Genomic DNA, 13,107 nt, shown 5'->3' on the forward strand with positions numbered 1-13,107 from the left:
ATGATGTATTTTTTCGTCAACGCCACATCACATAAGCACTCGTTTTTTAAATAAATATCACTAAACGCAACTTAACCTCAAATGTCAACAATGTCACTGTCATTAATTGTCAAAATTTCTTGTTTAATTTCTTCAATTACAATAAAAAATATGTATTTATTTAAACATAATAATAATAAAACATTAATTGTACTTTATTTTAATACTATGTACTTTTTTTCTACCTATAATAACCAATGTACTTTATCTGAAGAAAAAAAAAAAAGGTGGTTACCATAATGAAGACCCAAGTCCAACAAACAGCCAAATCTCAAGATACAGTTAGTTTGTTCTGTATTAAATGAAACGTAAAAAAGCCTTTTTTTTTTTTGGTCAGGAGGAAACGCCGGACTTCCGCCCTTTTCTGGGGATACTGGACGGGGTATGTCAGAGTCGAACTGACTAAAACCTCCTGTCGCTCTACAACCAACGTCCAAACCTCGCATGAGACAGAACTCATGACAAGGTAAAGGGGGGAAAGTGAAGCGTTTAGTGCGGAGCACATCTCTCCCATCACCCTTCCCTTCGGGACGTCGGACTGGCGGTCGTCGGCGCCACGACCACCAGCCCTCTCGGTCGGCAGACTGTCCGAAGCCCGCCTAGATGGCGCCGGTTAGAGTGGGTTACCCTACGGAATACCCCGCTGGGCCAGAACCAGCGTGGGTCGAGGATAGCCGGCCTTCCATCACCCGGATGCTCTTGCGTAAAATGCGTGCAGAGCAGCTTGCACGTCGTCTTCTTAGGCCCCCCTCGCCGGTCCCCAGACCGACATGTGAGGGGGACCCGAAACACTTAGAGGGCCAGGGCTTGGGCGAGATCCGCCTCCCTGGCCCCCGCTCGACGGCGGCGGGATTGTGCGTCTCTCACGCACCCCGCCGCCTCCTTCTGCGAGATGGTGCACTCGCAGAAGTCGAGCATCGCCTTCCACGACTCGTCGTCGCCGAGCATTGATGCCACAACACTCGGCAGCGACAAGTCGGTTCCTATTTTGTATGTGATCCGGTGCAGGAACTCACCGAAACAACCATGCCCAGTGAGCACCTGCGTGAGCCGGAAAGTGAGGCGTCCTCTGTCACGATTCACCCAATCCACAAGGACCGGGCGAATCGCCTCGACGGTCCTACGACCAGCCGAAGGATCAGCCAGCCGTCTGGACCATGACTCCAGCGTAAAAAAGCCTAGATACATTTTTATAGTAAAATAGACGATGGTTATCACGACACTCAAATGTCAAAGAATATAGCACTTCAATCATCCGTGACCACGAAAATAAAGTATTCGTAGTCGGAAACAATATAATGACAGTCAAAATTCAAAATTAAACCATAAAAGTCTTCTTCTTTTTCTCCACCTTATCTCACTAGGTGGGGTCGGCACAGCTAATTTTCTCTTCCATTCTCTTCTATCAGCCGTCATCTCAACACTCGCTCCTCTCTCTCTCTCATATCGTCATTCACACACTCCATCCAATAAACCATAAAAGTACTTTTCATTATCTCTTTAATTAAGTTTCGATCTCTGGACTAAATTTTAAATTATATGTTCTGATTACCTACCTATATCCTAAAAATACTTTAAAAGGGTTGTTGATTTATTCATACTAGTACCTATATAACGTCCATATTTTAAGTAAAATAAAACATATTACTAGACGGGGTACACATTAAACATCAGACAAAACAAAACGATTTTGAAAATTTAATATTCTCAAATGAACCATGTTTTATTGAATAATTTATTCCTCCACACGCTTCGAACAGACAGATATATTACCTATAATCTATTCAGCAACATCGCCTATTTGTAGTCGGTTTTTTACCGCTCATAAATACATTCGTCTACTAAACAAACAAATTTAGAAACTGTCGCGACAACCTGGGTCACTGAGGACATCAAAGACTCCGTTATCTTTGATCTGGCCGCTTCAAACCGCCAACATTACAGCTGAAATTATTAATAAAAGAAATATATTCTAACGAAATATTCGGTACTTCATATTTTTTTAGTGACTCGTTCGTAAAAGTGATTATAAAAACCCCAATGAGTCAGATATTTCAGCCAACGAGGCAATATCGAACTTTATCGTGTACTAACTGATACATTACGGTTGTACATTGGTGATTCAAAACATATTTACTGTTTTTTTACTTTGCCTCATCCAAAACTACTATGAAATTATATTATAGGAATCTAGTGTCTAGAATTCTGTTGAAAAACTCGCCAAAAAACATTACCAATATAATATAATATTAATAAATACTTAAAATACATAAAAAAAAAAATCATATCAAATACTTATTATCACAGTATTCAATTCAATTACATCGTTTCCAATTCTAGGAAAAACCCTGAATATGATAGCGAAAAACCATTAATTACATTCGAAGCTCCGACTACTGAATTACTGTTCATTTTGAATCCAACATGGCGGGCAGCGCTATTAAGTCATTATAGTGTCCTTTAATCTAGATCCCACAATTACTCACATACTTAAGGACGTATATTTCGATCACAGTTGCAAAGAAATTTAAAGTTTTTTTTTTCTGATTAAAGGATTACTGGTGGCCCGGAGGTCTTTCCAGTTTCACCAGGACAGGTGGGCGAGCAAAGGCTCAGCCAAGAGAGGTGGGATTTGCTAACAGCTGCCCGAGCGCCTCCGAAGGAGACCTAACAACTCAAGAGCAGCTGCTTCGCGAATTAATCTACTACCGGATCGAAATCGCGACCCGCTGAGAAGATCCGGCGACAAACTCAGCGGGCTGATGTATGGGTTAGGTTGCACGTCGAACTCGATAAACCGGGCCGGGCGGATAAATAGGCCGGGCGATGGTACCTCGATGAGCTCACGAAACGTCCTACCACCAATGATTACGTAAATTATATTTTTACCGCTTTGATTTTTATAACACGTTGGAAGTTATTCGTGAACATTTCTTAAGTACGTAATTCATTAGAAATATAGGTACCTACCTGCCAGCGAGATTCGAACACAGGCCCTTTCGCATCGATCGTTACGAATGCACCGGCCATCTTATCCTTTAGACCAGGACGACTTTGACGAATATATAAATGTCATTTTCTCAGATCTCCGTGAACGATATACAATATAATAAAAACGAGGTTATCTAATGCGTATAGACATAATATTTCCATTTGCAAATTAATATTTGTTTCAACAAATTCAAATATTTCTATTTAATATTGAGATTTAATAAAAGTACCTAATTATTTCTTATTACGCTTTTAACTATATTTATATTCAAAAAAACACTACACATATATATTGGTACAATTAATCTTGGTCGAGCCATTAGGAGGGGTTAAGTATGTTTAATAGCGGGTTTAACGAGGAGCCACTTTATTTAGATTGTCGTGTTTGTCCCCTACAAGTTGTATCTGTTGTATACCAGACAAATATTGACGTTGTAAACGTTTATTGGCTTATTTTATATGAAGCAAGAAGAAACTTTAAATGTAACTACGTATACAAATATTTGTTTTCTTTTACATGTGAATACGCTTGAACAGTTTTTTGATGTAGATCTAAAATACACATTTGTGACTTATTTCTCAACGACCATAGATAAAAAAAATTATTGCTTGGATGGATGGACGAGCTCACAGCCCACCTGGTGTTAAGTGGTTACTGGAGCCTATAGACATCTACAACGTAAATGCGCCACCCACCTTGAGATATAAGTTCCAAGGTCTCAGTATATGAAGTTACAACGACTGCCCCACCCTTAAAACCGAAACGCATTACTGCTTCACGACAGAAATAAGCAGGGTGGTGGTACCTACCCGTGCGGACTCACAAGAGGTCCTACCACCAGTTTCTCGCCGGATCTTCTCAGTAGGTCACGATTCCGATCAGGTGGTGGTTTCTGCGAACCACTTCTCTTGCTAGGACTGGTGTTAGCAAATTCTCTCAGGTCGAGCCCGAGAGCATACCTACCCGTCTGCGCGAATAGCCCATTATGCTATCAGCGACTAGGTAGGAAAAAAACACCCGCATTTCACTAAATCTTACTAATTGGTATTGGTAATAATTGGTGGTGGTAGGACCTCTTGTGAGTCCGCGCGGGTAGGTACCACCGCCCTGTCTATTTCTGCCGTGAAGCAGAAATGCGTTTCGGCTTGAAGGGCGGGGCAGCCGTTGTACTGCAAAAACGGAGACATTAGAACTCATGTCTCGAGGTGGGTGGCGGCATTTACGTTGCAGATGTCCATGGGCTCCAGTAACCACTTAACACCAGGTGAGCTGTGAGCTCGTCCACCCATCTATCAATAAAAAAAAAACAAAAAAAAAATATTCGAGGGTACCGGTACTTAAAATAAGAACTTCAAAATAGATACAAAGATATAGACAGATATAAAAACATAAAATTGAATAATTCAACAAGTCACAAAATTAGAACAAGCTCATGAGTTTTATACGGTCGCTAACAAGCAACAACTTTCTGACGGAGACAGAAAGGGTGGCATAACTCAATCGAATATACGAGAGCTTTGTACAAATATACACACGCTCTTAGTTTGACGGAATATACGAGGTGTGTAGACATATTTTATGACGCGCGGTAATGACTATCCCCCCCCTAATGACTTCTTTTATCAGTCATATAATATATGGATGGAGATATGAAACAGCTACATAACGGAAGATTCACGTTGTTATTTTAATACCAAAATAAGTACCGTATTTAGATACAAGACAAAAATAGCATAAAAAAGATTAATCCACTAAATAAAGACACATTACAAATGTAGGTAGTATATTTTAGATACAACGCATCACATAAATATTCTATGTAATCTACAAAAAAATGGGTATATAAGTTCGAGTAATAAATATCTTTAAAGAAAACAGTAAATCGAACAGAAAATCCCCTAGATTTTAGTTCCACAATGTAGTGGGTAAGCTTGATATTTACTGAGAAAGTACCGAAACTTATTGAGACAGGCTCGTAGGGATCTCACGTTACTTTAAAACAGTACTTTAGAAATAATGTTGCCGGGAATTCTTTAACTTTTCCTCATTCCGCGTTAACTTTATATTCCTCTGCAAGGGAGTCCATTAAAAATATGTAGTTCAAAACTAAGAGTCGTAGATTAATTCAATTGTAAGCGTGTTTGTAATGTATATATATAAAAATGAAACCCGTTTTCCGTTGACACGACATAACATGAAAACGGCTTGACCGATTTGGCTAATTTTGGTCTTGAATTATTTGTGGAAGTCCAGAGAAGGTTTAAAAGGTATAAAAATATGAAAATTCTCGGAATTAAATAAAAATAACAATTTTGTTTTCCCTTTGACGTGTCCCCCGTCGGACAGATTCCTTTTGTTTGTTTTAAGTTTATTCTATATAAAAGTTTAGGTCTTTTATTTATCGATTGAGGCACTACGAAGTCTGCCGGGTCAGCTAGTAATTAATGAATCATTATACCATGCTTCTCATTGAATTTAGCCCAATAACTTTAACATAAATTTATTTTTATATTAACCCATAAAACTTTATAACACAGTATAAGAACGATACGACAATTACACGTCTTAATTAAGCTGTACAAAATAAATTACATAATAATTTGATTTTACTACTGAACAGTTAACGGGAAAGGAAGACGCCATTTCCAATATTCGCCGAAAGTTCATAGAATAGTTTTGTCTCACAGGAAATAATAGTTCATATTTAGCATTCGTGTCTATTATTGAGTGTGAGTCACGATATTTATGATTCGGATAGTATTGATGTAGTTGTTAAGTTATTCAGACAGTGTCGCGGGGAGGAAGCGACCGTCACGCGGCGTTCCTTAACGAGACGGAATTAAATACTAATGTATTAACCACGACGTAAACTGTTTTGATGTTTATTCTATAAAAGGCAAATGAAATGGGAACTCTTTCTTTTTCGTTAATTGCCGTAATCTATACTTCTATACTTAATATTATAAAGAGGTAAGATTTGTTTGTTTGTATGTATTGAATAGGCTCCGAAACTACTGAACCGATTTAAAAAAATCTTCCACTGTTGGAAATCTACGCTATCCCCGGGTGACATAGGCTATATTTATTTTATTTTCAAAAAAATTAGGCATCCTTACTGAAACTTCAATAATGTAACCCAATATGTAAAAAAAATACCTAAAATTCTTTACATCACGAGCGCTACTTCCCAAGCGAAGCCGGGGCGGGCCGCTAGTTTAACAGATAAAACTCACGGCCCACGTAGTATTGTGTTTCTACCGGAGTTCATAGACAACATGAACACCGCTTACAATTTTGAGACGAATGGTCGAAGTCTGTGGTTTTTTTACTGGTAGCAGGACCTCTTTTGAGTCCGCGCGGGTGGGTACCACCACCCTGCCTATTTCTGCCGTGAAGCAGTAATGCGTTTCAGTTTGAAGGGTGGGGCAGCCGTTGTAAGTATACTGAGACCTTACAACTTATATCTCAAGGTGGGTGGCGCATTTACGTTGTAGACGTCTATGAGCTCCAGTAACCACTTAACACCAAGTAGGCTATGAGCTCGTCCACTCCTCTAAGGTATAAAAAAAAGTCTCTATACCATTGTAATAGCACACACGCTTCGGGAAGAAATGGCAGGATGTTGATAACCACCCGTAATCACAATACGTCATCATCGTTCTCCCAGTCACCTGGGATCCGCGCAATATGCTTTCTCGTTCCATAGTCCTCTATCATATACCGTTTCTGTGCTCACTCCCCTCTTACACATATCGTCTTCACGCAACCCATATTTTTTTCAAAAGCCTTCCACATTTTCACGGTACGTATTTAAATTATATTTATTACATTGCTGCTCGGCATTTTTGTTTCTTTATCTTCGTATCATATTTATTTTTTGATACAAATTTGTAATTGGGCTCAAATAATTAAGTCTTTATAATTAATTCTCCTAAAAATTATTTCAATTATATTAATGTAACAATGATGTTGAAAAATACGACGGCGAGCGAATGAAACGTGTTTATTTTAACATTCCACCGACAATGTCCATAACTTATATATGCGTTTAATAATTTGCTTTTTATTCACTCAACGCTTTTTCTCGGAACGAAGGACACTCGTGATGCCTTCCTTGATTGAGACCGACGCGCTTGGACGAATAATTTTATTATACCACTCTCTAATATACAGGAAGAAGCTTGTACGTCGATTGATCGAAATCGTAGGAAACACCGGGCTCCGTTTATTTTTGAACTAGATGATGACCGAGCTTTGCTCGTTTTCGAAGTGAAACTTCTTTAGGCGCATGAGGGTAAATTTTTTACAGAACGTCACGCAGGTATGCAACGGAAGTGATATCAAACTACTATTGAAATTAAGTACTTGTCAAATGTCAGTAGTAGTAGTTGTTGTATTTTTCCAACTGGAAAGGCAAATGTTCCATACCATACAGCCTAATATTTTATAACATTTTGAGAAAAATGTTAATAGGAATTGAAATGAAATGAAAAAAATTTGGAACATTAATCAAATAGCATGAAATTAAATTATTCAATTCAATTTGCAAAATATTAGTCATTTACAATTTAGAAATCTCAACATAATGTGACTGTCAACACTGAGGTTTGAGATTGACATTTGACAGACTTTTGGCGGGAACATATCTTCCTTTTTCTCTTCCTCTAAATCTCGGAAATCTAAAGTTTTGGATTTGTATAAATATAAGCAAGCAATCAAGCAAGACTTATAAATTAGTTCGCCAAAAAAGTTTCACTTCTGACATGTGTACTTTGTACGCACGCACTTTTTTTTTCTTTTTTTTTTTGATAACGCCATCTTGTTGTGTCTTTAAAGCAGTTAGTTGCTCTCAATTAAGAAAAATAGTACATATTGATATTCGCCAATAGATATCGGGAAGAGTCATAAAGTTGATTATCGATAAAGTTGATTATTGAATACACGAATAAAACAACATTTTCTGAAAATAAACCGTAGCTAGATCGATTTATCGCCCCCAAAATACCCTGTATACTAAATTTTATCGTCAGAGCCGTTTCTGAGATTCAGATTATATATATATACAAGAATAGCTCGTTTAAAGGTATAAGATAGACTACAAACAGAATCATCGAAACGAACCAAAGACAAAACCTTTTGTGTGTAAGCGCCGCCGTGCCGAAACAAAATATCAAATGACCTCGGAGCGTACGGAGGTAAAAATATCCAACACTAAAAAAATCCCGGGGAAGCAATAAATCTGCTTAATTAGTCAATTCGAAGCTTGAAGTCAAAACTTTGATTGGGAATTGTGGAGTTAGGACCGAGACGCGGACGAGGGGGAGTCAATAAACGATGTCCTTTGTCGAATTCATAATATTATTCTTATGAAATCCCTGACCTAAATATGGCACAGAATTTCTAGCATTAAATGACGAATATTGAATACATCGAAGATTATTTTCCGTAAACAAATTTTAAAATTTAATTCGGGTTCATAATTTACACGTTATTGACCACGGTAGTGACCACGAAAACTAAAAATTATTCGAAAGGTCGACAGAGGGCTGCATTGCCCGTTTACTATTTAAAAAAAAAGAACATAACAATTAATTAATTTAAATGTGTAGTTCGAAATCAAAGCGTCTTTCAAAGGAAGATTTCATGATCTGTTTTTTACCTTAGTAAAGTTAGAAGTTTCATACATTCAGCCTGTTCGAACGGTATGTGCGTAACGTGGGAGAATACGATCGATTAGATCAGAATATTTACATGCATCGCGTTTTCTATCGACAACGCAGTCGCAGGGAAAATGTCATTCCCTTTGAATTTGCAAGGAAGCAAGCGGATCACAGCGGACGAATACAAAGATATCAGTGTTGTTCTCTGTTGTTCATAAATGCGATTTTTTGTTTTTTTTATACTAGATGGATGGATAAGCTTTCGACTTATCAGGTACTAAGTCCCAATGTGAATGCACGGCTCGAGAAATAAGATCGAAAAGTCAAATGAATTAAAATATAAAATAGCTGTCCCACGCCTGAAACAGAAAATGTGAATTTGCCGCAGAAATAGGCAGGATTGTGGTTCCTATCGGCCTGCTCTCACAATACTCCCCCCATCATCATAAAAAGTGCCAAATTTACCAAAACTTATGAGTTTTTTTTTCCGCAATGTCATTTCAGCCAATTGTCAAATTGCTAGATAGATTAAGAAAACAAACAATAAACAACCGCATCGCTCAAAAGTACTCAAACGAACGTTTTGCCTATAAAGGCACGGCGTAACACACTTGTAACATAACAGTCATTTTAAAAAGTTTCTTAAAATGTTACATATGAAGACGTTTGCAGCTGAAAGTAAGTATTGTACTTTTTGACGAAGCATGTTGCTGATAACTCTATTGCTCTAAACTGACGAAGCGTGTTGCAGATAATAGCATGTACTTTTAGGTTATTTAGGAATATTATGTTTTTTTTTGTATTATTCATATATTATCAGTTTCATGCGCTCGTGGATCGTTAACATCATATCGAGTTGGAACCTCGGACATTCATTTGCACTTCGACGATGGTTTCCGGCGCAGTATGACCGTCAAAGTAAGCTTAGTTTAGCACACGAATAGACTCAACAAATAGACGTATCCTGAATGGATGCTTCGTGAAAACCGGAATGTGACCAATTTCGTTGGAGTGCGTACAATCCTTTCTATTAAGTTTATACTAGAGGTCCCGCAGTAGTCGAAATTCGACTATAATTAATTGGAATTGTAAGTGTGTACACTATTATGATTGTATTTTATACTTCTATAATCACAAATTTCGCCAAGACTACACTATAAAAAATATTAACAAAGACAAACAATATTTAATCTATTCTCAATTTGACAACAGACGTTTGTTGACAAAAGTTTGACAATACATAGTATGCATGCGTGTGTGCGTCAAATACATGGTATGTAGTGGGTGTAATGTTTTCTTTATTGATTTAATGTATCTTTTATGCATTATTTAAAAAAAAGATTAGCATTTTGCACTTCTTTTCTATATTCTCTATAAGTGTGGAAAATTTCATAGTCCTCCGTCCGCGCAATTTTCGTAAAAAGGGATACAAAGTTTTTGCTTCACGTATTAATATATAGATATTACAAATAGTATTTGAATAATGATAAAACAAATGAATTACCTTCTCACATACGCTGCGACATGTTCCTTCAGCTTTGTCCGCTTTATCACAACATATTGATATATCTGAAACGAAACAAAAAACTGTTTTATTTTTAAAATATGTCTAAGCTAAAAATGAGTCATGTATTCCGAAAGCATAGTAACAAACTATTAATATTAGATATTGGACAGACCACTGATCTAAAGAAAGATAATAAGGTAGTTTTGTTTTTATTACCACTATCTGACTAAATACGTTTCGTCATAGTCTTAAAAAACAGATATAGCTTTAACAATAATGTCGGAATGACAGCAATCCCCTCTTTTGTTACTAAATAATTTCGGGCTATCTGGAAATGACCTTTACACTCTCAACCAAAATAGGCAATGACATCTTGAACCGCTTTTATTAATAGTCTTACCTATGCACAATAATGATGATGAGATCGCGACTTTACCGATTGTCAATTATTACATAAACCTATCCACAAATATATTCCATCGGTCGTCTTCAAACAAGACATCAAAGCTCCATCGGAATCGCTTCCACGTCACATATTTAGTTGAAATCACAACTAAGGCCGGCATTTTTTAAATTTAAACTCTTTTTATATTCGAAATAGCTATTTACACAGTTGAAGATGGAAACGTCCCTTCTACTAAGACAGCTGGTACCAGACCACAATAAAGCAGTTGCGACACATACAGACGACGACATAAAACGTTTCATCTACGACAATTTCCTCTGACGTCTCTTTATTCATATTACATCTGTCACACACACATATACAAACCGAAGACTTTTGACAAAATCATATACGCGCCTGTTATTTCCGCTTCTTTGTCGTGCAAACAAAATCGAATATTTTCTAATATAGTATTCATAGTCAATAAGATACTGTAATTTTGAAATTTCAATGACGAAAAATATCGTTTTAGAGTTCGGGTCGTGGTAACAGAATTAATTGACGAGTGTGTGATAAAAAATTTGACAAACACAATTTAAAGTTTATTTATTTATTGATTTATAACTTTACTAGAGGTCCCGCAGTAGTCGAAATTCGACTATAATTATTTGGAGTTGTAAGTTTGTACACTATTATGATTGTATTTTATACTTCTATAATCACAAATTTCGCCAAGACTACACTATAAAAAATATTAACAAAGGCAAACAATATTTAATCTATTCTCAATTTGACAACAGACGCCAAGAACAAAAGTTTGACAATAAATAGTAGGCATGCGTGTGTGCGTCAAATACATGGTATATATAGGTAGTGTGTGTAATGTTTTCTTTATTGATTTAATGTATCTTTTATGCATTATTTAAAAAAAATATTAGCATTGTGCACTTCTTCTCTATGTTCTCTATAAGTGTGGAAAATTTCATACTCCTCCGTCTGCGCAATTTTCGTAAAAAGGGATACAAAGTTTTTGCTTCACGTATTAATATATAGATATACTAGACAGTATAAAGGCGGACTTAATGCCATCGGCATTCTCTGACAGTCTACCTTAGGGGAGTGCAGAGATGAACCTTTGTAGGTTTATAATTAATTGTGTTCTCTCATTGTTGTGAGGATTTAGGAGAAAAATCTAAAGCTCATTTGTATCCTCGGTGAGGAACACGTGTTTGTGAGACGCGCGAACTTGTTCGGCCGTGATCGCTACAAACCGTGACCGCCGAAGTTAAGGAACTTCAAACGGTTTTAATAAGATATTTTTTTCCTACCTATGCTGATAGCCTTGAGAGGCTATTTTAGCTTAACCCTAACGTGTGTAGGTGAGCTCACGGGGCTCAAACCGGAGTGTTGCAACACTGACCCTAGCAAGAGCAGTGCTTCGCAGAATCTACCACCGGATCGGAAACGCGACCCACTGAGAAGATCCGGCAAGAAACTCAGTGGGCTGTGTCTATGGGTTAATTCGCTCGTCGAGCCCTTCGTCGCAAGCGACGGGTTCGACGAGGATGGTGACCGGTGCCTGTGGTGCCTAAAAGCACCGTTAATGGATCGGGAGGATCCGTAATGACGTGCTTTGGGCGACGTCGACTATTTACCATTCGGTTTTAATTAGAAGGTAGTTTTACACTGGAAATCGAGAGAATGACCCCAAACATCGTTCATGTTAAGTCGTATAATTAAAAAATCACCTTTTTATTCAGTATTTATCTTCCAGTCATACTAATCTCTACATAATTATCTTAACGTTTTATTTTTTATTTTTAAGATTGTAATACTTATTTAAAATCTCAAGGAGTCCAGACAAGGAATGGCTGCATCTACGGTTTTAGTACACCAGGCGTTTTATCCTTTACGCCACGCCGATTTCAAAACTTTGTAGGTAAACTTCAAACTTTCTCCTTTTCTTAAACTTTGTATACTAGATTTCCGTCCTCAGCTTGGCGAGTGCTGACTGTACACTTTAAATCACGTGGGCGTGGATTCGTGGTTAGCTGTGGCACGAAAGCCTCCTATAAGGGTTCAAACTATATCAATCCATACCTGATTTCCTCAAATCGGTTCAGCGCATTGAACATCAAACCGTAATAGACTTACAGAGTTAAATTTCATATTTACAAATCGAGGGGTGAAAAACTATTTTGTTTACGTGACATTTTTGCAACTTTACAGGAGAGCATTTGCAAGCTTACAATTTTGATAAAAAAAAAAAAAACTTCAACTATTTCATTGGGGTAAATTGAATTTAAGTTTAATTAAAAACATAGAACTGTTGATGCTAGTAAAAAACAAAACGCACCTTTAATCTATATACTTATATATATATATAAATGAATTGCTGTTCGTTAGTCTCGCTAAAACTCGAGAACGGCTGGACCGATTTGGCTAATTTTGGTCTTGAATTATTTGTGGAAGTCCAGAGAAGGTTTAAAAGGTAGATAAATATGAAAATGCTCGGAATTAAATA

At 37.2% G+C, this 13,107-nt stretch overlaps 1 protein-coding gene across 1 annotated transcript in view; it reads right to left on the minus strand.

Moving 5' to 3' along the window:
• Positions 1 to 13,107, minus strand: part of Reck (Reversion-inducing-cysteine-rich protein with kazal motifs) — a 48,553-nt gene that overhangs the window by 22,850 nt on the left and 12,596 nt on the right. Inside the window, exon 3 of the mRNA XM_028173413.2 lies at positions 10,196 to 10,260. Within this exon, the coding sequence (XP_028029214.2) occupies positions 10,196 to 10,260 (65 nt within the window). The remainder of the gene's footprint in view (positions 1 to 10,195; positions 10,261 to 13,107) is intronic.

Source organism: Bombyx mandarina, chromosome 03, assembly GCF_030267445.1.
Source record: "Bombyx mandarina strain Sakado chromosome 03, ASM3026744v2".
NCBI classification, from domain to species: Eukaryota; Metazoa; Arthropoda; class Insecta; order Lepidoptera; family Bombycidae; genus Bombyx; species Bombyx mandarina.